This window comes from Sus scrofa, chromosome 12 (genome assembly GCF_054392235.1).
Source record: "Sus scrofa isolate SSC_HxYL_T2T_F1_AM1 chromosome 12, Sscrofa_HxYL_maternal_Yorkshire_Landrace_v2.0, whole genome shotgun sequence".
NCBI classification, from domain to species: domain Eukaryota; kingdom Metazoa; phylum Chordata; class Mammalia; order Artiodactyla; family Suidae; genus Sus; species Sus scrofa.
The window spans coordinates 293200-319424 of record NC_139394.1 but is presented as its reverse complement, the minus strand read 5'-3'; the positions used below and the strand labels follow the sequence as shown (position 1 = coordinate 319424).

General features: G+C 51.8%; 1 protein-coding gene and 1 long non-coding RNA gene across 29 annotated transcripts in view; both read right to left on the bottom strand.

Moving 5' to 3' along the window:
• The window catches only part of B3GNTL1 (UDP-GlcNAc:betaGal beta-1,3-N-acetylglucosaminyltransferase like 1), a 68333-nt gene extending 44409 nt beyond the window's left edge, over nucleotides 1-23924 (bottom strand). For 21 of the 28 annotated variants that reach the window (XR_014820483.1, XR_014820488.1, XR_002336895.2 and 18 more), the window contains exons 1-4: nucleotides 23808-23924; nucleotides 21875-21991; nucleotides 21677-21776; nucleotides 2477-2541 (exon numbers count right to left, since the gene is read on the bottom strand). Coding sequence is in view for 6 of the 28 variants with exons in the window: in XM_003131147.6 (XP_003131195.4) it covers nucleotides 2477-2541; nucleotides 21677-21776; nucleotides 21875-21991; nucleotides 23808-23891 (366 nt within the window). In the remaining 22 variants the exon portion in view is untranslated. Of the gene's footprint in view, nucleotides 1-2476; nucleotides 2542-21676; nucleotides 21777-21874; nucleotides 21992-23012; nucleotides 23036-23807 lie in introns of all 28 variants that reach the window. The other 7 variants (XR_014820485.1, XR_014820489.1, XR_014820487.1 and 4 more) reach the window with 2 other exon arrangements.
• Nucleotides 8180-14414, bottom strand: LOC146397953 (uncharacterized). Its single transcript, XR_014820500.1, has 2 exons — nucleotides 14216-14414; nucleotides 8180-12571 (listed from the first exon to the last, which is right to left on the bottom strand). It is a non-coding gene; the product is annotated as an uncharacterized LOC146397953 (long non-coding RNA).
• Nucleotides 23925-26225: the final 2301 nt, after the last annotated feature.

Genomic DNA, 26225 nt, shown 5'->3' with positions numbered 1-26225 from the left:
GTGAGGATGCGGGTTCAATCCCTGGCCTCACTCAGTGGGTGAAGGATCCGACGTTGCTGTGAACTGGGGTGTAGGCTGCAGATGCAGCTCTGATCCCACGCTGCTGTGGCTGTGGTGTAGGCCAGCAGGGGCAGCTCCAATTCGACCCCTGGCCTGAGAACTTCCATGTGCCGCAGGTGAGGCCATAAAAAGAAAAAAGAGGAAAGAAAAGAGTTGAAGAACATCCTGGAAGTCCTTGTCCTCGGCAGGGGCGGTGAGGCTGGTGGGCGGTGAGGCCGGCAGGGCGGTGAGGCCGGCAGGGGCGGTGAGGCCGGCAGGGCGGTGAGGCCGGCAGGGCGGTGAGGCTGGCAGGGCGATGGGAGCAGGAGGCCCAGTGCTGCTCCGGCTCCTCCTGGCCGGGCTGCACCTCCCCTGGGGCTTCCGAGCTGGCCGTCTTCTGCTCGGGGGCAGCGACACGTACCTGCCGAGATACAGCTTCTAGGTGGCACCTGGAAAAGCAGCAGCCTCCACCTGTCCCAGCCCTGAACTCACACCCTTCCTCAAGTGTTCGCCGGGGTTAGGGCAGACTCCTCTGGGTGAGGTCACACGAAAACTGACAGGTCAGACACGAAAGTCAGGCAGCGTGTGATGCAGAGCCAGGGGACACAGTCTGCCAGGCTAAACACAGCAAAAATCGCATGACTCAGAAGCCTCGCGGTAACCACCATGCCTTGGGGTCAAGGCTTTGTTCTCAAAACCCTCAAAGCAAAGTGCACAGTCTCGCGTTCCACACCCAGGAGGTACGTGGCAGGAGGCACTGGGCCCTGTTCCCTGCGGCTCCGCAGCCCAGCCCCTCCCCAGGGCGCAGAGACGGCGGGAGGGGAACAGCGTGAACCGCTGATTTCTAAATCAGTCGACGTTTCTGTGTCCCAGCAGTTTGGAAAAAATGTTTGAGGGCCAAAGAGTCAGCTGCACATGAGTTACTTAAAAGCTCTGCCGCCCTCGGCCCCCGCCCTTGTGCTCCTCCAGGTCCGAGCCACTGCGACGCTGGGACCCAGACTGACGGAGGAAAAGAAACTGCCGGGGCCTGGAAAAGCGACCACGGTAACGAAGAGCTCTGTTCAGAGCTTCCGGGAGGCCCCGCAGTGGTCAGGAGAAGCAAACCTTGGCCTCACAGGGGACCAGAGAGAAGGGGAGGGGCTGCGGGTCAGGAGCGCAGGGTCCAACCCAAGGTCAGAGGTCAGGCACCAGGATGAGCACAGAACAGAGCAGAAGACACAAACCACCAAGATCAAAAATCAAAGAAACAAAACAAACCCACCGGAAAAGGAGCCCAAAGGGCAGACAAAAGGAGCCCCACACCTAGAGCCCTGCAGCCCCGGACCTGGGAGTCCCAAACCCCAGACCTGCAGGAACCCAAGGGAAGACTGAACGCAGCTAGGTGTTCTCAGGGTGCCTTAAAGTCATTAAAAAGAAAATCTGTAGTCGTGTATACGCTACACACACACTTCCGTGCTCTCTTCTCACCCACCACAACCGCGGACAATTCCCTATAAACATAACAGCAATTCTCTCCTGCAGACCCGCCGCAGCTCACCTCACCTGCTTACTGCCCAGTATGACCTGTTCCCACTGACTAATGTGCCGTCGTAACAAAGACTAAAACGTCTTTGTGCATGAACCAGTTTCAGAATTTCAGGGACACCCAGACGTGGCACTCAGGGTCCCAGCGTGGGAGCGTTTTTACAGCTCCAGGTGCGAAACGCAAAATGACGCTGTCAGCACTACCAGGTCACTGAACTTCCAAACACCGAATACCTGCATTCTTAGAGAACTTTGTTAGTTTAATTTTTAAGCGTTACCCCCAACTCAATGGGTGTTTGCTCACAGAGCTCTAACCTTGCTCAGGCCTGTCAGGTGCACGTCTGCCTCCGTGAGTCTCCACCCCGTCCTGTCCTGTTTATCTACAAGTTGCTTTCCTTCCGTGTTTTCTTGTCAACTTGAAAGAATTGTTTCTGTTTAAGGCTGTTACTCTTTTAACTATCGCACTTGTCAACACCCTCTGACAAGTGCAATTTATCTTCATTTTGTTTATATGTTTCTCTGCTGTGCAATTTCGAGTTTTTATGTAACTATTTATAAAAAATCAGCTCCCTGGAGCTCCCAGGATCAGCAACAGGATTGGCAGTGTCTTAGGAACCTTGAGACAGGTTCGATCCCCGGCCTGGCACAACGGGTTAAGGATATGGCTTGGATCTGGTCCGTGGCCCAGGTCGCCATATGCCATGGGGCAGCCAGACAGAAAGGAAAAACTGCAACTTCCTCATTAGGCGCTACGGCAATTAAACAGCAGCAACCTTTCAGCTGTTACCAACTGAACTGCTACCTCCAACCAATCATAACACATTAGAACAATGATTTTCAAGAACCCCACTAAAACATTTCATTATTCAACCAACATAGAGTCACACATTTTAAATAAAACAGGGTTACTTACAGAATCCAGAAAGCAAAGGTAAGCTCCTGAGCTCTGTGCTACTGCTTGATTTTTAGAATATCCGACTGTTTAAAAAAGAAAAGGAAAAGCTCTTAGAATTCAGTTTTCAGCGGACCCTCTCATAAAAACTCAGTGCGCGGCACCCTAGGAAGGCTGGGAGCATCCTGCACCGCCAAGTAAAGAATCAGGCGGCTTTGGAAGAAACCGATGCAGAAACTACAATGGTAACTGACGACAGCGCACCCCGCACCCGGATAAAAGCGAGTCGGGCTCTGGAGGAAAGAAAGTCGGCCGACGCCTCTGAGCACAGCACTGAGCGAAGCGCTGGGGGCACTTCTTAACAACAAAATCACAACGTCCCTGAGTGGAAGTGCTTAAGCGGAACCGGCAGGAACCCCTTCTCTAAGGTCTCCCCTGGCAAAGTCACAGGATGCTTATAACCTGGCAGGTGACCGGCGGGGAGAAGCCCCCCGGACCCGACCGCTCACGGGCCGCGACCTCAACAACTCAGCGATGACGTACAGGCCTGGCGGTGTCCCTCGTTCCTGCACAGCCTGGGACCCCCAGCTCCACGTGAGGCACAGACCCCACTTCACCAAGCCGTGCCTGACACTAGAACCATAGCGGAACGGAAGACACACGACAAGGGTGGACACCCACGAGGGGCGGGGAGCCCTCGGGAGGCTCAGGGGGAGGAGAGACCTGGGCAGGGGAACAGTTAGGGCCCAGAAAGGAACACGGAGCAAGCTCGGTCTGGATGCTGAGGGCAGCGCAGACTCGAGGAGGCACTTGGCCCCCAGAGAGGGGGCTGGGGGGCCTTTGTGGGGTACCACCCCCACCTTCCCTACACCTGAAGCATGTTCCAGACACGGAGACGGGGTGCCACCGAGGAAAGCCACCCCAGGAAGAACAGGTGTGCACAGACCTAAACAAACCCCCTGCTCAAGCTGATACAAGCTGCAGGAGGCGACCCTGCTAGGGAACAGAAGCAAGGTGTCCACCTCAGGCCCCCCAGGGGCTCCCCAGTTTCTTGTCGCAGGAGAGCCGGGGGAGAAGGAGGTCTCCTGGCCTCAGCCGCTCTCTGGAGCAGAGCGAAGGGCCTTGGTCCCCGTGCAGGCGTCAAAGGGCGTGACTCAGGACAGGGCCTCGCTGTCCCCACACGCACGCGGGAGCAGCTTCACTTCCAGCAGGAATCCCAGAGCCCAGCCAGCCCCAACCAGTTAGCAGATGGCAAAGGACCCCAGGTATGAGGAGCCAGAGGAGGCCCGGCCCCTGCCCTGGGGGTGGGTTAGCAGCTGTAACCAAAGCCCATCGTCGGGCAGAGCAAGGGAGGTTCGCTCCGAAATGAGCGGGGCTCTCTTTAAAAAGGCGGCTTTATTAGCACTGGGTGTCAGGAGGGAGAAAAATCTAACCCAAGAACTTGGGTCACGACGGAAAACGCGTCTACTGAGGAAGCTGGGAGTTTCTCACGCCGAATCTGGTGTTTCGCAAAGATAAGGGGTTTGCTTTAATATCACTGCCTTGAAAAGTCAAATGTTTGTGCCAGGGCCGATGTTTGGGGAGGCCGGTCCCTTTGTGAGGGGAGGCGGTCGTCATGGCCACCGCGGGAAAAACGCCCGCCCCAGGGCGACAGTAACATTCCAAACGCCTGGAGCAGGCGGCCTGGGCCCGCGCTGCATCTCGATCTTAGCAAGTGAATGCGTTGCGAAGAAACGTCCTGCTCTATGGGACGTGAAGTCACAGCGGCTGAAGGTCACTCCAGCTGCAACACCTGGCGCTCCTGGAAACAGACACCTCGGATGCGGCTGATCCACGGAACCCTCCTGGGCCGGAAAGCACGGTCAGCGGGCCCGCGCCCTCTCGGCCCAACCGAGACCGCCCGCCTCACCGATGCATGGCGCAGGGCTCCCCAGAACTCGCCTCATCCAACCCCACAGGAGCGGAGCCCTTTCTTCACAATACGACCCCCCTGTTTGCTACTGGTGGAATACACACAAACGTCCGACGGCTCCGGTTACATCCAATCTACTCTAAGTACTTGACGAAAGACCAAACTTGTTTTCAACTTCCTCTTTTTTCAATTAAAATTTTTTTTAATTTTTGCTTTTCAGGGCCGCACCCATGGCATGTGGAGGTTCCCAGGCTAGGGATCGAATCAGAACTGCCGGCGTGCAGCACAGCCACAGCAACACAGGATCTGAGTGGCATCTGCAACGTACCACAGCTCACGGCAACGCCGGATCCTTAACCCTCTGAGCAGTGCCAGGGTTCGAACCCGCGGCTTCACGGATACAAGTCGGGGTTCATTTCTGCTGTGCCCCGACAGGAACTCCACACAAGAGTTGCTTTTAAAGTGGATATTAGACAAGTCATCACCAGTCATCAAAATGCCTTCAATTTACTTTCAGGAGTTCCCATGGGGGCTCCGGGGTTAGGAACCTGACAGAATGTCTGTGAGGACTTGGGTTCGATCTCTGACCTCACTCAGTAGGTTAAGGAACCGCTGCAGCTACAAGCTATGGCGTAGGTCACAGACGCAGCTCGGATCTGGCAGCAGCTATAACTCCAATTTGACCCCTAGCCTGGGAACCTCCATTTGCTGCATGTGTGGCCCAAAAAGAAAAAAAGAAAAACATGTCTTCGACTTACTTTTGTTCAACTGTGGAAGATGCGGCTCATGGTAACCGAAGAACATCTGGAGAGGGTGCTCACGAGCCACAAACCCACAACTTGTTTACATGCGTTTCAGAGGCCGAAATGGGTGTCCCGTAATAAATGATTTATAGAAAATGCTCCGCCTAACAAACTGAAGATGACGAGAACAAGAGGTAATCTAGGGGAAATGTTAAAAATGCGCACCCAATGGGGAAGAGACAAGAGCGGAACGACCGCCGAGGCTTCTCCAGGGCCCACCAGGGGCGGCCTCTCCTGGACCCTGCGGACACCAGGCCACTCACGCCCTCCCGACTCCAGGATGGCATCTGCTGCTTCAGCCTGTTCACCGAGGAGGTCGGGGTGGGTGGGTGGACCCAATCCCTCCGCCTGGCTCCAGAGGCCCCTCCTCGAGCCACCCCTGCACCCCCGTCCTCAGAACCTCAAATACACCAGCGCAGCAGGACCACGAGCTGCCTCACACACGGAGGGGCACCTCGGGGTGGGGGGTCACAGTGCAACGCCAAAGACCACCGTCTTTCCACAGGCACCTTCTAAAAGAGCCTTTTTCCTTTAAAGGACCAAGATTTAATGAAAGGATTAACTGATTTTTAGTGGCACCCGAGGCACATGGAAGCTCCCAGGTTAGGGGTCGAACCAGAGCTGCAGCTGCCGGCTTGCAGCACAGCCACAGCAACTTGGGATCCGAGCGGCACGAGTGACCTGCACCACCGCTCACGGCAACGTTGGATCCTCAGCCCACGGAGCGGGACCGGGGATGGGACCCCCATCCTCAGGGATGCCGATCAGGTTCATGACCACTGAGCCACAAGGGGAACTCCTTAAAGCACCAAGGTTTTAAAATTACTTTTGATTTAAAATTCTTTCTAAAATATTTTATGTAATTGTCTGCTTTCCTAAATAGAGTCCACCGGCTGCTCTTTGATGGGAGTGTGAGGCGGGGTGGGGGGCCCTTTCTGGGAGAGAAGTTTCTGTTTCATTCTTTTAAGCCCAGAGTTCCCATCGTGGCTGAGTGGTTAACAAATCCGACTAGGAACCATGAGGTTGCAGGTTCGATCCCTGGCCTTGCTCAGTGGGTTAAGGATCCAGTGTTGCCGTGAGCTGTGGTGTAGGTTGCAGATGTGGCTCGGATCCAGCGTTGCTGTAGCTCTAGCATAGGCCGGCGGCTACAGCTCCGATTCAACCCCCAGCCTAGGAACCTCCATATGCCGTGGGTGCGGCCCTAAAAAGACAGGAAAAAAAAAAAAAAAAAAAAAAGAACATTCTTTTAAGCTCACGTTCACCAACATCCACTCTACTTGCCCCTCCCTCGAGAAACAGAAACAAGAACACAGCATGGGCAGGAGCTGCAGAAGGCAGAGTGAAGGGCCTGGGCAGGCCGCCCGCAGGCGGAGGATGGGCTTTAAGCCTCGTGTTTGCCGGGCTTGTCCTCCCCAAGATCCAGCCGTCAGAGACGCCTAAGCCCGTCGGAGGGGCCCCAGAGATGCCAGCGGGCCACTGACCAGGGCCATGTGAACCTGGAAGATCCGTGAGTCCTCGGGGGTAGCAGTGTCAGCCCCGGGACTCCGGCGAGGACATCAGCCCACGGGGGACAGGAGCGAGAGTCCACAGTGAGACTTCCAGCCCCCGCCCCCAACGCTGCAGAAAAGCGCAGAGACAGTGGAAGACAGAAGGGGCTTGGGGGCGAGAGCTGTCCAGAAAGAGCAGGACTGTCCAATCCCATCCCACCACCCACCACCGGGAAGGTCGGAGCCGCTACCAGCCTGCGTTCTGACAAGCCGTCCACTGGGTCTGAGCAGGATCTCACAGCAGAGCTAACACATCCCTGGATCTCCTCTGGGGGGCATTGCAGGGACCCCAAACCTTCAGCTGCGTTGGGAGTTACAAGATTCCCTCGTGACCGAGTCCACTACAGTGGAGGTGAAGCGACGCTGTTCCTGAGGATGTTCCAATAGTGATTCTCGGCCCCGGACACGCCTCCGTACGTACCTCCTGGGAAACTTTGACAAGCCCCACACCATGCAAGCCCCCCAATGACAGAGAGCACCACAGGGGATCTGGATTCCTAAAGCTCCCCAGGCGATTCTAACACGCAACCAAAGCCAAGCACCACTAATGAAAGAAAGATATGACTCCTACGACCTACAGAAACCTGCCCACCAGCCACAGGCACAGCAGCCGCCCTGCCTCCACTTTCAGTGCTAGCGGCATGTGCAGGTATATTGTTTCTAAGTCTTATGTGAAAACTTTAAAGTCAAACTAATGGAAGCCCAATAAATTACAATTAAAGCTAAGAATGCAAAGCTAATCATTCTATACAGAAACAGAGGATGAATGAAAAAACAACCGCATTTTAACCCAGGGTCATGAAATTTCAAAACTCAAACATAAAGGGAAAAATCTTAAACACGTTCAGAAAAGACAACTTTTTTTCTTTTTAGGGCCGCACCTGTGGCACATGGAAGTTTCCGGGCTAGGGGTTCAATCGGAGCTGCAGCTGCTGGCCTAGACCACAGCCACAGCATCACCTGATCCGAGCTGCATCTGTGACCTACACCACAGCTCACAGCAATGCCTGTTCCTTAACCCACTGAGCGAGGCCGGGGATTGAACCTGAATCCTCATGGATACTAGTTGGGTTCATTACTGCTGAGCCACCATGGGAACTCCCAGAAAAGATAACTTTTAACAAAAGTCAGACTGACATAAGATTTCTTACTGGAATCAGGGGACACCAAAAGATAATGAGGCAACCCCTCCAAAATTCTAAGGAAAAGTATTTTGCACCTAGAATTCTATACCCAGCCAAACTGTCCATTCGGCATAAGTACAAAACGAAGACATTTTTACACATGTAACTACTCCAAATATTTCACCATCCACATACCAGATAGAGAAAATTACTTGAAGAGGTACTCCAGAAAAATGAAAAAAGGACCACAGTAAAAAGAAAATTAAATAAAATAAAAAGAGAAGGAAGAAACAAAACAATGGCCCATGTATATAAAGTAGAAGAGAATAAAGCAGGGGTTTTTCTTTTTTTTTTTTTTTTTTTTTTTTTTTTTTTTTGCCTTTTCTAGGGCCACTCCCGTGGCATATGGAGGTTCCCAGGCTAGAGGTCCAATCAGAGCTGTAGCCACCGGCCTACGCCACAGCCACAGCAACACAGGATCAAAGCCACATCTGTGACCTACACCACAGCTCATAGCAACACCGGATCCTTAACCCTCTGAGCGAGGCTGGGGATCGAACCTGCAGCCTCATGGTTACTAGTCAGATTTGTTAACCACTGAGTCACGACGAGAACTCCTACCACACACTGGTATTAAAAAAAAAAAAATTGTAGTTAGTCAAAGCAAACAGTTATTCCTGAAAATAAGTCAAGAGTTCTTCTGCATCTTAATGAAGGCTGTACGGCTGGTTCACATGGGGGCTGAGACAGAGGGGCCGAGGACACCATGTCAGCAAGTCCAAGACCGTCTGCTCTCATCCCCGAGCCAGACACGTCAGCCACAGAAAAGCCACAGACCAACGTTCCATATGTACATAGATGCGAAAATTCCTAAGACAGCTGACAATCATGTTGCATAAAATACTACAGTGCCACTGTACATTGTCACTGCTGGTTAGTTCTGGCACTAGTTGCTTGCTAAGAAAAATACTAACGTAATTTACTACAATAAGAACCTTAAGAGGAAATACACCAAGCAATCACCTTAATAGGTGGCTAAAGGACATCTAATAAAAATCTACACCGGAGCTCCCTGGTGGCTCAGAGGGTTAGGAATCCAGGATTGTCACTGCTGTGGCATGGATTCTATCCCTGGCCTAGGAATTTACACACATCACAGGGAGCAGCCAAAAAAAAAAAAAAAAAAAGCATATACTAACGCCTCACTTTCTGAAGGCTTACAAAAATTATAGACATACCAAGTTACCCTGATGACGGCGTCTCTTGGAAACAACAGCAGAGACCACTCTCGCAGCAATCAAACACTAGGAACGTCCCCAAAAGCCCGCACAGCGAGAGGGCTCACCACCCTGATTCCAGAACATTCTTCTGGACTTCCTACCCCAGTGGAATATATGGAAAACAAAGAATAAATCAGGAGTTCCCGCCATGGCACAGTGGAAACGAATCTCACTAGGAACCATGAGGTTGCGGGTTCCATCCCTGGCCTCGCTCAGTGGGATAAGGATCTGGTGTTGCTATGGCTGTGGTGCAGGCCGGCAGCTGTAGCTCTGATTAGACCCCCAGCCTGGGAATCTCCATATGCCGCGGGTGTAGCCCTAAAAAGACAAAAGACCAAAAAAAAAAAAAAAAAAATCGGAAATAAAGAAACAAAATTATAGTATTTATGCAGGATGAGATTGTCTAAATAGAAAATCTGGGATAATGTGAAAAAACACTTAGGGTTGACAAAACCAGGTACCAGGGAAACTGGTAGTCTACTGTCTCTACCTAAGCCCACTACGGAGAGCAAAGGAGATGCTAAGACTCTGAGCACTTACCAAAAACCACAGGAGCCTCAGGAGGAGACAAAGGGAGGCTGTCGCCTGGCATGAAGGAAACCCAAACACCACAGCTCAGGGGCTCACCTGGGAGAACCCTTCCACCCGTCGCTGTCCGGCTGAGCAGACTGCCCACGCTCCCTCCATGCTGTGGAGCAAAGGAACAGCAGGCTCAGGAGGCAATGCCAGGACAGGAAGAGGCTGTTCCCACAGGCGCAGAACCAGCCGTCTCAGGCCTCCTTCTCCTCTCCTCGTCCGCTCCAAACAGCGAGGGAACTGCACAGGGTGCAGGAAGACGGAAGGACGCACGGAGTAAGGAAAGCGAGGGGGAGGGAGTCCAGGCCGGAACCCGAGGGGCAGGCTCGCCTGTCTGGGGCGGCCCGGGCCGGAACCCGAGGGGCAGGCTCGCCTGTCTGGGGAGAGGCTCTGGGGGCTGCAAACAGGGACTGAAGGGAGGGTAATGAAACTTGTGCTGGGATCTCCTCCTCACAGGGTCCACCAGCCAGGCTCCAACTCGCCAGATAAGAGCATACAAAAGGTGAAGGACTCATCAACAGCAGACCTTCACCACCAGAGGTATTTTTTAATTTTTTTTTAAGAGATGTTTTAAAAAGTCCTTCAGGCAGAAGAGAAATCACAGCAATGGAAATCTGGGTTTGCGCAAAGAAATGAAGCGTACCGCAAGTAGTGACAACTTGGGTAAACCAGTGATTGCCTCTCCGTTATTTAAGTCTCTTGAAAAGATGGCTTACCACCCGCGAACGTGCCCCGCGGTGGCGAGCGCGCGAGCGGGGCTGCTCTGCTGTGCCCACACGCCGAGAGTCTGACCCCCAAATCAACCACGGAAAGCGGAAAGGAGAATTACAGTTAATACGCCAACAGAGGAGACAGAACCGCAAGAAATTCTGAGAGGAGCTGGCATAGGCGTGAGGGCACCAAGAGCTTCGACGTCCGGCAAAGGTGCCGAAAATTAATTCTTTAAAATCGATCTTCCTGGGAGGGACAGGCCCTGGGCACCTCCCGTCCTGACTCCGAGTCCCGGGTGAGGGCGGCTGAAAGACAGGCCCCTTCTCCCACCAGCCCCGCGTGGGGACCGGGGCTCTGTCTGCCCTGGGGGCGGTGTCACCGCGGCCCCACCCAGACGCCCGGCTTGGGGAGGAGGGCTCCACGCAGAGAGAGATGCGGGCCTCTGCCCAGCCTCTGCCTGCTTGCGCGGGCCTGCGTGGCCAAGCCCCGGGCGCCCTAGGAACGGCGGGGACGGGGAGCTGGTGGCGGGGACGGACGTTCATCGGCATTGCCGGCCACCCGGAGGCACGGCCAGCCTTCAGACTCAAAGGGTCAGAGGCGGCCGGGCAGGGCCCTCCTGGTGTCAGGACAAAGTCTCCACGCCGACCTTCAACAAAGCCTGAATTCAGCTGCATTCTTGTAATTACAGCGATTTACGCCCCTGGGTGCTGCCGGAAGCAGTAAAGCAGCGGCAGTAAGTGGAGGGCATCCCACAGCACTGCCACCGGGAGGGAGAAGGGTCAGCAGAGGCATGGCACTGTCGGCGGGCGGGCGGGTAGGCAGACTCCCTAAAACACCCTGCCAGTCACTATCCAGGCAAGTTAACAGCAGGCCCAGGGTCGGGGGCCAGTACCCAGAGTTACCACACTGTCTCAAATGTCCCATTTCCAACACAATCAGGAAACGTCCAAGAACAAGAAAGCACCACCCGGACCCCAAACACAAGGAGGAAACTCCCGGGCCCTCACAGCGGGAGACCCGCTCCCAGGGCCTGCGGACACGTCGAAGTCGTCATCGTCAGGGTGCTGAGAGAGCCGAGGGAGCCAGTGAGGCAACGTCACGGCAAGTTGAGAGAAACGACAACAACAACAAAGAGACAAGTGGAAATCTAGAGCTGACAAGTGTAGTACCTGAAATAAAGATTCCCTACAGGCACGCAACCGTATATATTTGAATTGGCAGAAGAATCGGCAAACCTGAACATAGGTCAATAAAAATAAGGTAGTCTGCGGGACAGAGAGAAAAAAGAACGGAGAGATGTGAAATACTTTAAAGAAACTAACATACGCATAATAGGAGCACCAAAAAGAGAGGAGAGAGAAATAAGGAGAAAGAACATGCAAAGAGATAAGGACTGAAATCTTTCCAAACGCAGTGAAAAACACTAATCTAAACGTTCGGGAAGCTCGGCAAATTCTAAGCAGGATAAACAGCAGATTCGCAACCGGACACATCACAGTAAAAACGCTGAAAGCCAAAGCAGACAAGGAGAACACCTCGAAAGGGAGAAGAAAGGGGGAAAACGGAAATCTCAGCAAGATTCGCAGGTGACGTCTCAGTCCAATGAAGGTGAGAAAGCGGGGGAGTAACAGGAAGAGCCCAAAGAAAAACTGTTAACCAAGAATCCTACATCCAGAAAAAGGTATCTTTCAAAAATGGAGAGGAGTCCCCTGTTGGCCCAGGGGTTAAGGACTGGCATTGTCACTGCCATGGTACGGGTAGGATTCCTGGCCCAGGAACTTCTGCATGGTGTCAGCAAGGCCAACACACACACACACACACACACACACACACACACACACACACACACACACACGTGAGGGAGAAATTAAGGCATTCCAAATAAAAGCAGATAAATTACTGTTAGCAGATCCACCTTAGAAGAGATACTTATGGAAGTTCTTCAGATTAAAAAGACTGATTCCGGAGTTCCCGTCGTGGCGCAGTGGTTAACGAATCAGACTAGGAACCATGAGGTTGCGGGTTCGATCCCTGGCCTTGCTCAGCGGGTTAATGATCTGGTGTTGCCGTGAGCTGTGGTGAAGGTTGCAGACGAGGCTCGGATCCTGCGTTGCTGTGGCTCTGGCGTAGGCCGGTGGCTACAGCTCCAATTCAACCCCTAGCCTGGGAACCTCCATATGCCGAGGGAGCGGCCCAAGAAATAGCAAAAAGACAAAAAAAAAAAAAAAAAAAAAAAGACTGATTCCCAGTGATTCCAGGGAGTACTTCATATCCGTAAAAAAAGTAATGACCGGTAAAGCAATTACTAATTATAAAAGACCCTATAAATATTTACTTCTTCTCCTTTCTTGCACCAACTGATTTTAAAAGTAATTGTGTGAAACACTGCAGAGGTCATGTACGGTGGAGCCTGTAACACGAGGGAGAATTAACACATCCTCAGACAAGCAAAAGCTGAGAAAGCTCCTCACCAGCAGCTCTGTTCCACAAGAGACGCTACCGGGAGTCCTTCCAGCTGTCACGAGAGCACTAGACAGAAACCTGGAGCCATGCAAACAACTGAAAACACTGACTGGGTAGACACAGGTGTCATTACCGTTTTATTTTCAGTCTGCATTTTTTCCCAGATGATTTAAAAGACACGTTAAACAGCGATTATAAATCTGTGTCAATGGGCACACAATAAAGATGTAATTCGTGACCAAAGCGATACAAAGTGGGAGACAGAGAGCTGCACAGGAGCAGAGGGTCGTACGCTGCTGAAGTTAAGCTGGTGTACATTCAAACTAGACGGCCGTGATTTACGACTTACCTGTAATCCCCACGACTGAGTCAATAACTTCTCAATCTCAATCACAGAAGAGGAAAAAAGAAGGGAATCAGATTGCCCACCAGGAACAGCCAATCACAGACGAAGGAAAGGACTAACGGGAGACAGAGAAGAGACAGAGCACACAGCAAAAGGGCAGAAGACCCTCCTTGCCGGTAATCGCTCCAACTATAAAGGGCTTAAAAGGCAAAGACCGGCAGGATGGACTGAGAAAGACACATGATCCACTTCAGCTTCTACAAGTGAGTCGCCTTAGATCCAAAGGCACAAATAAGTCAAGTGAAGTGACAGGAAAAGACATCCCATTCCTGGAGTTCCCGTCGTGGCACAGCAGAAACAAATCCCACTAGGAACCATGAGGACGTGGGTTCAATCCTAGGCCTCGCTCAGTGGGTTAAGGATCCAGCGTTGCCATCAGCTGTGGCATAGGTCACAGATGCGGCTTGGATCCAGCATTGCTGTGGCTGTGGTGGAGGCCGGCAGCTGTGGCTCCAATTAGACCCTAGCCTGGGAACCTCCATATGCCTTGGGCGCAGCCCTAAAAAGACACACACACAAAAGATACCCCATCTTACTAACAGCCAGGGTGCTGCAGTGGGTCACAGTGACGTCAGGCAAAATAAGCCCGAGGCCAGAAGTCGTTCCAGGGAACATGACGGACCCAGAGGTCTTCACACGAAGAAGCGAAATAAGCCAGAGCCAGAACGAGAAAGACAAATGTCACACAATATGATTTGTATGTGGAATCTAAAAGAAATGATACAAATAAACTTATTTACAACACAGAAATCGTTCACAGACTCCAAAAACAAACTTATGGGGAATTCCCATGGTGCCTCAGAGGTAACAAACCCAACTGGTTTCCATGAGGATGCCGGTTCAATCCCTGGCCTTGCTCAGTGGGTTAAGGATCCGGCGTTGCTGTGGCTGTGGCTGTGGTGCAGGGGGGCAGCTGCAGCTCTGATTTGACCCCTGGCCTGGGAACTTCCAAATGCCACAGGTGCAGCCCTCGAACAAACAAACGAACAAACAACTTACGGTTACCAAAGCGGAAGTGGGGGAGGGAGAATAAGCTGGGAATCTGGCTTTAACACACATGCACCGCTGTGTATGAAACAGACGAACGAGGGCCTACCGTATGGCACAGGGAACTGTGATCAGTTATGCGGCAATAACCTATAAGGAGAAGAATCTGAAAAGAATACATACGTATATAATTTTATATTTATATGTACAATTTATATACACATCAGACATGTAGTTGAATAACTTTGCTGTATACCTAAAACAGTGTAAATCAACTATATTTCAATGTTTTAAATTATTACAAGAAAACAAAGGACATTACAAGTCGACGAAAGGGTCAATCAAGAAAATATAACAATCAGGAGTTCCTGTCGTGGCGCAGTGGTTAACAAACCCGACTAGGAACCATGAGGTTGCGGGTTCGGTCCCTGCCCTTGCTCAGTGGGTTAACAATCCGGCGATGCCGTGAGCTGTGGTGTAGGTTGCAGACGAGGCTCGGATCCTGCGTTGCTGTGGCTCTGGCGTAGGCCGGTGGCTACAGCTCCAATTCGACCCCTAGCCTGGGAACCTCCATATGCCACGGGAGTGGCCCAAGAAATAGCAAAAAGACAAAATATATATATATATATATATATTCAAAACAATCATAAATTTGTACCTCTCTAATGAGAGAGTCCCAAAACAGTGAAGCAAAAATTGACAGAACTTAATGGAGAAATAGATAATTCTACCATAACAGTTGAAGATTCAAGACCCACCTTGCAATGACAGACATAACGTCTGGGCAGAACAGCAATAAGCTAAGAGAGAACCCGGGCAACACTGCCAACCAGCAGGTCTCGCAGACACGCACAGACCACCACCCAGTGACAAGAGGGTGTGTATGCGTTCTCGGTGCACAGGCGACATTCTCGACATACCACACGTCAGACCAAAAGACACAACTCAAGAAAATTTTAAAGAACGAAATCAGATTTAGCATATTCTTTGACCACAACGGACTGGAGCTAGAATTCGGTCACAGAAGGAAAGCTGGAAAATTCACACCACCTGCTCTTAAACAATCAATGGGTCAAAGAAGAAATCGTAAGGGAAATGAGAATACACTTAGAGATAAATAAAGCAAAGCACACCAAAACTTTTAGGATGCAGAAGAGCAGTGCTCACAGGGAAATTCATGGCTATATATGCCTACATAAAAGAGATCTCAAATCAATAACCTAACTTCACACCTCAAGGAGCTAGAAAAAGGAGAGCAAACTAGACGCGCAGCTAGCAAAGGAAAAGAGATGATAAAGGCCAGAGAGAGACGAAGCAGAGAAAAAACAACAGAGAGAGTCAGCGAAACCAAAAGTCGATTCATTTAAAAGGTCCACAGAACCGACAAACCTTTCGCCAGACTGAGAAAAAAGAAGACTCAGATACTAAAATAAAAAATAGGACTTCCCATTGCGGTGCAGCAGAAATGAATCCGACTAATATCCACAAGGATGCAGGTTCCATTCCTGGCCTCCCTCAGTGGGTCTGAGATCTGGCGTTGCCGTGAGCTGTGGTGCAGGTCGCAGACGTGGCTTGGATCTGGTGTTGCTGTGGCTGTGGTGTAGGCTGGCAGCTGTAGCTCTGATTTGACCCCTAGCCTGGGTATCTCCATATGCTGTGGGTGAGGCCCTAAAAAGCCAAACAAAAAAAATCCCTTATGAATATATACACGTAAATTTTTTTTTTTTTTTTTTGTCTTTTTGTCTTTTCTAGGTCTCCACCCACAGCATATGGAGGTTCCCAGGCTAGGGGCTGCATCAGAGTTGTAGCTGCTGGCCTACACCACAGCCACAGCAACACCAAATCCAAGCTACATCTGCGACCTACACCACAGCTCACGGCAACGCCGGATCCTTAACCCACTGAGCAGGGCCAGGGATCGAACCTGCAACTTCAGGTTCCTAGTCGGATTTGTTAACCACTGAGCCACAACAGGAACTCCCTACATGCATAAATTCTTAACAAAATACTAGCAAACTGAACTCTGCAGCATATTAGAAAGATCACACACCATGACCAAGTTGGATTTACCCCAGTAATGCAAGGATGGTTCGACACATGAAACTGATCAACGTAAGAGACCACCTTAATAGAACTGAAAGGGGAAAAACCCTACATGATCATATCAATTGATACAGAAAAAAGACTGTCCTGTTTGTGATAAAGAGAAAAATCAGTCAGCTGGGACTAGATGGAAACGTCCTCAGCATGGTAACGGGTATTTATAAAATCCATAGCTAACATCACATTCAGTGGCGACGTACCTGGTCCCAAGAGCAGGATCAAGGCGCCGATGCCTCCTTTCCTGCACTTCTACTCAACACTGCACCAGAAGCTCCAGCCAGAGCAATGAGGTGAGGAGGAGAGATAAGGCATCCCAACCGGAAAGGAAGAAGTAAATCTGTCTCTAGTTGCAGAGTGCATGATCTTAAGTACAGAAAACCCTGAAAACTCAAAAAAACAAAAACCCCTAAGAGAGCTGTAAGTTTGGCAAAGTTGCAGGATAACATGCAGAAAAATCAGTTGTTTTTCATGTACTAACCACAGATAATCTGAGAAGGAAATTAAGAAAACAATTCCATTCACAATAGCATTGAAAGGAATAAAATGCTAAAGAGTTAATTTCACCAAGAAGGCAAAAGACTTGTACACTGAAGGTTATAAAACACGGAGGAAAACATCTGAAGATTAAGTCAATGGAAAGATTTTCTGTGTTCAGGGGTTGGAAGACTTCATACTGGTAAAACGTCACTATTTCTCAAATAGATCTGCGGAAGCTACGCCATCCCCAAATCCCAACGGCCTTTTTTTTTTTTTTTTTTTTTCCCCCGCAGAAATGGAAAAACCCCCTAAAATTCACACGAAATTCCACAGAATTTCAAATTACCAAAACAATTTTGAAGAGGAAAATAAAGTTGAAAGACTCACACTCCCAGCAACAAAGCATCACAAAGCTGTGTGATCAGAGCAGTCGGCGCTGTGGAGCAGAGTCCAGAAATGAACCCCAACAGCTCTGGTCAACGGGCTTCCACAGGAACCCAGACTCTCGATGGAGAAAGAATAGTCTGTTAAAGAAAGGGTGTTGGGACAACTTAATATCCACGTACAAAGAGTGAATTTACACTCTTATCTGACGCCACACATAAACGTGAACTAAAAATGGATCAAAGACCTACCCCGAAGAGGTAGGTCTCTACCTAAAACTCTAAAACTCCTTGAAGAAAACAAAGGAGTAAACCCTTATGTCTTTGATTTGGCAGCAGCTCCCTAAGCCTTGTATTTATTTGTGTTTTGCATGCAGAAGTTTTGGGGCCAGGAATCAGATCCACGCCATAGCTGCCACCTCAGCCGCAGCAGTGATGATGCCAGATCCTAACCCACTGAGCCACCAGAGAACTTGGGAATGACCTCTAAGACGTGACATCAAAATCACATCGACAACAACAAACGGTAAAGTGGATTTCATCGAGATCACACTTTTTGTGCATCGAAGGGTACACTCGGAGCTGAAAACACAACCCACGGCATGGGAGAAGATGGCTGCAAATCCTACACCTGACTAGCACCCATTATCCAGAATATGTGAGGAACGCTTACGGCTCAACGACAAGAAGACGAACAGTCCAATTTAAAGGTGGGCGAAGGACTTAAACTGATATTTCTCGAGAGAAGATATACAAATGGCCGATAAACACACACAAAGAGGCTCACTATCATTAGTCAGAAGGGAAATGCAAATCAAAACCACAATGAGAAACCACTTTACACCCACTAGGGCGGCTATAATTAAAAATAAACAAAACAGAAAATAAGAAGTGTTGGTAAGTGTGTGGAGAAACTAGAACTTCCTGCACTGCCGGGGGCAGCGTAAAATGGTGCAGCCGACTCGGAAGACAGGCTGGCAGTTCCTCAATAGTTAAACAGAGAATTGCAGTATAACCCAGCAATTCAACTACAGGGTACGCGCCCAAAGGAACCGAAAACCAGTGTTCCAACAAACGCGAGCAAAGTCCACAGCGCCGCCTTCGCAAAGCCGAAAGGAAGAGCAGCCCCAACACCCTCAGAGGACGAAGGGACAGACAAACTAGGACCTTCGTCCGAGTGAGTGACCCCTCTCCTGAAGGGGAACTGTGACCGAGCAGGACCCTTCCTGGGGGAGACCCCTCCCCGTGTCCTCTGCTGTAGCTGCCCGCAGGCGCCTCGACAGCACCTGCAGAAGAGTCCCTCCTGCAGCCTCGTGCGTCGTCTTACAGACGCCGAACCATCACCACCCGGAAGACGCGAACGACTTGAGCGGCGCGAGCTCTCGGCTCCCAGACTCGGGTGCCTGACTGAGGACGGATGACGGAAACCCCAAGTCCCGCCCTGTGACCTCGCCGGCGGCCAACCGGAGACCCGGACAGGAGCTGAGCACACACCTGAGACGCCTCTCCTTCACCTGGGCTTCCACTGGAACCCCTCCAGGAGCCGGGGGTCTTGAGCACGAGCCACCCGTTCCTCTCGTACTGGCTTCTCACAGCAAATGCTGCACCCTCCTGCGCCACGGCCCGGAGGCTGGCTTTACAGCGTGCGCAGGCAGACCCAAGTTTGGTTTGGTAACGGAATAAATTACTAACACATGCTTAATATGAACCTTAAAACCATGATGCTAAATGAGGCATTCCAGTCATGGCTCAGCGGGTCAGGGACCCACTAGTATCATGAGAATGTGGCTTCGGTCCCGGGCCTCGCTCAGCGGGTCAAGGATCCAGCACTGCTGCCAGCTGCCGTGGAGGCCACGGATGTGACCTGGGTCTGGTGTGGCTGTGCCTGTGGCATACGTTGGCTGCTGCAGCTCCAACTTGACCCCAGCCCAGGTACTTCCATGTGCTGCAGGTGCAGCCTTAAAAAACGAAACAACACAACAACAAAATTATGCTACATGAAAGAAATCAGTCACAAAACAGCACATAGAATGGGATTTCACTGCGGCAATGTTCATAGTAGGCAAAGCTATAGACAGAAAGTAAATTAGGGTTGGGGGGAATGGGGCACGGAGGGTGACAACTAAAGGATGCAGCGTTCCTTTGTGAGGGGAGGGGAACGTTCTCCAGTTACCTGTGGTGGCAGGTGTGCACACCCGTGAGGGACTGAAGACCACTGGACCGTGGACTTCAACGGGTAAAGCGAATGGCCTGAGGCTTACAGTTTAATAAAGCTCTTTTGCTTTTCTTGTTACGGCCGCACCCGCGGCATATGGAGGAGGTTCCCAGGCTAGCAGCTGAATGGGAGCTACAGCTGCCGGCCTCCACCACAGCCACAGCCACACCGGATCCTTAACCCACGGAGCGAGGCCAGGGAGCGAACCTGGGTCCTCACAGATGCCAGTCAGATGGTTTTCTGCTGAGCCACGACGGGAACTCCCTCAACAAAGCTCTTATAAAAGACACCTGATTAATCTGAAAGAAGGTAGAAAAAGAGGAAACGAATCAAGACTAGATGTGACTACGAGAAAACAACAGCGAGAAGACAGACTCAAACCCCACGGCTCCAGGTGTCACACGGCTAAAGAACGCACCCGTCCCAGTTAAAAGGCAGGCTGTCGGCTGGACTTAAAAAGCCAGATCCATGTACTGTCTACAAGAATCTGTAAGGGGAGAGCCTTTAAGCGTAAAGACGGGAATAGGTCAAAAGAAAAACAACAGCAAGGAGACTCTTCGAGCACCAGTCCAAACAAAGCCAGGCGATTACATTAACGCCAAACAAACGCCCTTTCAGAGTCGAGACTACTGCCAGGGCTGAGAGGCTCATCCACAGTGAAGAAGGGGTGAACTCTTCGGAACGGCCCCAAATGGTAACAGAACTTTAAGACACATGAAGCCGAAACTGACAGAACTGCAAGGAGGAAGAACAAACCTCCGACCAGAGCTGGGGACTTCAGTGTCCCTCTCAGGAGCTCACAGAACACCTGGACCCCAAACCAAGGGTTCAGGAGATTTAAACACAACGATCCCCGGCGGGACCTGACTTACGTCTACAGAAAATCCCACCAACCCCAGCAGACACACAGCCTTCCCAAGCGCCGAGACGGGACTTAGCCCAGGGCCGTAACATAACGCTCTCAAAGTATAAAGGACTCAGGTCGAAAAGGTATGTCCTCTTCCGAGGAATTAAATTAGAAACGAATAATAGAAAGGCATCCGGAAAATCCCTCACCTGTCTGGAAACTAAACAACACACTTCTAAATAACCCAAACCAAATGGGAAATGAGAAGGTATTTGGAGCAGAATGAAAATTACAACATAGCATATCAGAACTTGTGGAATGTTGCTAAAGCAAGAGTTAGAGAGGAATTTATATCACTCAATGCCTATGTTAGAAAATCAGGAGTTCCCATCGTGGCGCAGTGGTTAATGAATCCAACTAGGAACCATGAGGTTGCGGGTTCGGTCCCTGCCCTTGCTCAGTGGGTTAACGATCCGGCGTTGCCGTGAGCTGTGGTGTAGGTCGCAGACGCGGCTCGGATCCCGCGTTGCTGTGGCTCTGGCGTAGGCCGGTGGCTACAGCTCTGATTCGACCCCTGGCCTGGGAACCTCCATATACCGCAGGAGCGGCCCAAGAAATAGCAAAAAGACAAAAAAAAAAAAAAAAAAAAAAAAGAAAGAAAATCAGAAAGGTCTCAAACCAATGACCTCAGCTTTCACTTTAAGGATTACAAAAAGAACAAATCAAACCCAAAGTGAGCAGAAGAAAAAGAAATAATACAGTTCAGGAGTTCCCGTCGTGGCGCAGCAGAAAGGAATCCGACTAGGAACCATGAGGCTGTGGGTTCCATCCCTGGCCTCGCTCAGTGGGTTAGGGATCCGGCGTTGCCCTGAGCTGTGGTGTAGGTCGCAGACACCACTCAGATCCTGAGTTGCCGTGGTGATAGGCCCGTGGCTACGGCTCTGATTCGACCCCTAGCCTGGGAACCTCCATATGCCACGGGCGTAGCCCTAAAAAAAAAAAAAAAAAAAATACAGTTCATGGTTGAAACAGAAAACAGAAAAAATAGGAAAAAGAAAAATATAGAAAAGCAATGAAACCAAAAGCTGGTTCTTTAAGAAGATCTTCTCACAACAGACAGAACAACCCTAATGCCACCAGAAAAGAACTTAAGGAATTAGGGGTGACAGGAAATGACCAGCCACGCCAGGAACACACTCCACCAACAGCTTTCTGCTGGGCTGAGAAAGCGAAGCCTGAGCAGAGGCTGTACTGCCATCCTTACCAAGGCAGAAGAAAGGCAGGTAACGGTCAGCGCTCAGCTGCAGCGTGATGCCCACACTTCCCACCAGGATCTGGGCAACAAGAAACTAAGCACACAAACTGAAAGGACAAGCGTGTCACTGACCTCCCCGGGGAGAAGGAGAGTCGTGCCCGCCAACGACCACGAGGATGCCGGAAGCTTCCAGCTTCTCTTTCCATTTTTCAATGACAGCCATGGACTTGTCCTGAAAGCACAAGGACGGGGGCAGGTCAGGAAACTTCCCCGAGCAGTCAGGGGTGACTCACGCCAGGGTGGAATCACGAACAGGAGGCTCAGAAATACCTTGCTGGCATCATTAAAAATGGAGAGCTCCAGGCGGCCTTCAAAGTCCTGCTGCAAAACGGACCCCAAGCACTCGTCCAGCCAGGGCTCAGCGTTGTGGACCGGGAGGATAACAGACTAGGGTTCAAAACAAACAGACTGAGAAGAGCGCAAAAGCTCAACTCCCTTCCCACGGCTCCAGGCTTCCCCCGCCCCCCCACCACCACCACCGAGGCGTGAGGCTCATTTCCACAGGGCGAGGCCTGACTTACAGAGTGACCCAGGATAAGGCTTCCTGGGATGGACCATGCCTGACAAACAAAAGGAGTCTATGCCTTCTCTCCATAAGATTTATTGTCTTAAGATTTCCCTGAATTGGTCTTTAGATGCCTTTGAAAAGGAAACAAAAATCTGAAAGGCATCAAAAATGCGTCCAATTCAACAGCAAGGTGAAGTGTCTTCCAGTCTAGCGGTCAGAAGCATCATCTTGGTTAAAACAAGCATCCGCCTATCTTCCAACCCATTCCTGAAAATAACTGAGCCATCTTAAGCACCTTCAGTAAACCCTGATGCTGGAGAAACTGCAACAAAGAAACCCTTTTAAGTACCCGCTAGGTGTGCCCCTACAAAGGGGGGGGGATACGGAGGTGACCACCCCAGCTCTCTCTTCCTTTGCTCTCCTTGGCTTAACACCATCCTTTACTCATACGGACCACAGAAAACAACACTTCTGAAGCACATGGAGTAAAACCAGTGAAACCTGACTACCAGCAAAACAACTCATTATAGGATCCATCTTAATTCTGAATATCAGCACATTAAGCCATACAGAATACCCAAAGATAGAAGTTACAGTCAGTCCTCAGCCTTGAGTTTACACCCCGTGACCACCGGACACCTTCCGAAATAAGAAAGTCAGGCCACCCAGGTGGGTATGTGTGTACTGTGCATGTATGAACATGCACCTGTGTGTGAAGTCGGCCTGTACAGACGACAGAGAGGACTTTTAAAATGCTAAATCTGAACGTGCTTATCAAAAAGCTCACAAACGTAAGTACTGCAAACACTGTTCAAATTCTTTACTCCGAAGAGCTGACTCAGCAGTCATACCCTTCCTGCATTTATGTTATCCACAAAAGCAGTTCCCTAATTTACTTACAGATTTACTTTGCTTTGGAATTACTTTGTGAAAGAAAAGAAAAAAAGGAAAGGATGTTGTTACTGCTCTCAAGATCCACAACAAAAACTGTGAATTTCTGCCAAAGATGAGCCTTGATTAATCTGTGTGCACTCTTGCTGGTGCTTAAACGTTGTTGTGGGCCGAGTCCTTCACAGTCAGCCCGAGACAAGAGGTGGTGGTGGTGGTGGTGGTGTGGGAAGTGAAGACGGAGGGGGAGGAGGGGGAGGAGGGGGAGGAGGGGGAGGAGGGGGAGGAGGGGGAGGAGGGGAGGGAGAGGAGGGAAGAAGGGAGAGGAGGGAGGAGGGGGAAGGAGGGGGAGGGGAGGGGGGAAGGGGAGGGGGAAGGGAGGAGGGGGAAAGGGGGAGGAGGGAGAGGAGGGGGAGGGGAACTAAGGTGAGAGGAGGGGGGAGGGGAGGGGGGAGGGGAGGGGGAAGGGAGGGGAGGGAGAGGAGGGAAGAAGGGAGAGGAGGGAGGAGGGGGGAAAGGGAGAGGAGGGAGGAGGGGGGAGAGGGGGAGGAGGGAGGGGAGGGAGGAGGGAGAGGAGGGGGAGGGGGAGGAGAGGGGGACTAAGGGAAGAGGAGGGAGGAGGGGAGGGAAGGAGGAGGAAGGGGAGGGAGGAGGAGGGAGGGGAGGGGAGGGAGGACGAAGAGGAGGGAGGAGGGGAGGGGGACACAGAGTAGAGGAGGAGAAGGACGGACAGGACCGGGAGTCGGGGAGGGGCGGGGGGGTTACGGGAGCGGGGGACGAGGCGGCCCCCCGCGGCAAGGGACCTACCACTTGGGCGGGGGCGCGGGCCGGGCCGCACGCGACCACGGCTGCCGCGGCGCCGGCGGCAGCGGGGTTCCCCCGGGCCTGCATGGCGCGCGCTCCACGGGCCGCCCCACCCACCTCGGCCTACGGCGCGTGCGCGAGGGCGGGGCCAAATCCGAGCGCCTCTGATTGGTGCAGAGGCGCGTCGATCCCGCGGGCAGTGGAGAGGCGCGCCCTAGAGCGGCGGGAGGTCAGTCCCGCTCCGCCTGGTGGAGCAGGTCAGCTCCGAGGTCGTCCGTGAAGCGAGAGCTGCGGGAATTACTGGGTTGTGCTGGAGGTGGGCTTTGTGGGCAGGCGCTGCGCCGCCCTGGGGGCCACACCTTCCCACGTGTGTCCTTCTCTAAGAAGGAAAGGTTCTGTGTGACCAGCGATTGCGGATCCCTGCCCCGCTCCGGGGGAGCACTGGCTCCGGGGCCCCGCACCTCGTGGATCAGGGCGCAGGTTCGCAGCCAGCACCGCCGTGTCTAACGTTAAATGCGCATCGTTCTACAAACTTAACTTACCACAGACCAACTTCTATCACTTCGAATGTCATTTTACCTTAAACTGCCTCAAAGCCTGTTGCACAAATGGAAACGCTTACGTCAGATGAGTAAAAATGCATCCTTATCTACAGAGGGACAAAAGCAATCTGAGAATTTGTTTCCAAGGAGCTGATGTGCTTCAGGGGTTGGTGTATTAGAACTAGTTTCATTTTAAGGGACTCTGTGAAAAGTCACATTGTAGCTTCCAGAATAGTCTGTGCCTTTGGAGCTGGCCCGCAGCAGTAATCGGCAGGAGGAAGAGATAAGGGGTCCCCGCGGCCCCTGGCACCTCCACCGCACACGCATCAGGACTGGGCTTGGCTCTCCTGTCTTGCTTCCTGCACCTCTCCTGCTGCCATAAGTTTGCTTTTCACTGCCTAACCCCCAGGAAAAGTCTGGCTAGAGTCTGCTTTTTGCAAACATGCAGAGAGATGAGAAGCACTTTAGAAGTGTGGGTTCAGCCTGGGCGGGGGGGTGGGGGAGCAGAGCTGAGATTCTTCTCTTCCTGGTAGGGAGGTTCTCGACAGGGGGTCCAGGCTGTGGGCCCTGACACCCCACCACTGAGAGGGACACAGACACAGGGAGGACATGGGTAGGTCGAGGAGGTGACCAAGTCACAAGCACCTGGAGAGGAAGCCTTGCAGGTCTCCCACAGCTCTAGGCTCACTGAGTGACATTTTTCTTTATTTTTCAATGTTGTTTATGCAGACTGTCGATGAATTCTGGCTGTGTTCAGAAGACTCCGTGTCCACAGCTAGGGCCTCCAAATGGTAAAACTGCAGACAGCCCTCTGACGATGTGGGTGCAGGAGGCAAAGATGGGCGGAGGTCTGGGCTTGGCCACACTAGGCTCAGAGTCAGAGTGAGTCTGCCCTGGGTGTGCCCGTGAAGGGTGAGGTCAAACTTTAGAGCCAGCCTACACTGCAAGACCTCTGAGCAAGCGTCCAGTCCAAGTTTCCTGATGAGTGAACCTCAACGGATCTCCAGCTGGACCGCCCCTCGCAGTGATGCTGCTGGGAGGGCCCGAGCCGCCCAGCACCATGGAGGACAGTGCAGTCCGACTGCCCGTGGCAGAGACAGGCTGCCCATGTGGCCAGAGCGGCCTGATGGTAAATGCCCTGATGAAGGGCAGCCGGCTCTGTGACTGTATGACGGGCACAGGTGTCCTTTCTTCCACTCTCTTGGGTTTTTTCCTGAAGACTCACTGTTGATTCAGGTAGCCAGAGCTGGACTTCTCACCAGCCTCTTGACGTAATGAGGTTCCCATCTCAGGAAGCATCCAGTTGACAGTTGGGCAAACGCTTGGTGTGATTTGATGTGGATTTGACAGGAGCATTAGAGCATCACATAGATGTTGGTCCTGGCTTGCTGCCCACCCCCTTAGCCCAGAAAACAGAGCCTGAGTCCAGGTCTTTGCAGTGAGGGTTTTGTTCCCAGGAAGCTGGGCAGGGCAGGAGAAGGTCCAGCATGCTTCCTTGGCCGGCGGGGTGGGGGGCAGCATAAGCAATTGGAGCTGAACCCCCTAGACCTTCCCAGAAGCCTTTCCTCCCCTGTACTTCTGGAGCATCACAGTGAGGTTCCCCCCATAACCTCCCCTCCCACTGGAGTGCACAGCCCACTGCAGGCCAGTGAGGCAGCTCTGGCCGGTCTCAGAGTCACGGCCAAGAGGTTGGGAGGGGCTGAGCAAGGACCAGAGGGGCCTGGTATGTGATCAGGAAGGCAGATGGAAACTTAAAATAGCGCCACCTCCAGCTGCCACGTGGTACAGGTAGCACACGCAGGTGGTTCTGAAGTGATTTAGGCCATCATTCTTCACATTCAGGGTGACTCACAGGTGGGTGCCAGGTGCCTGCAGGAGC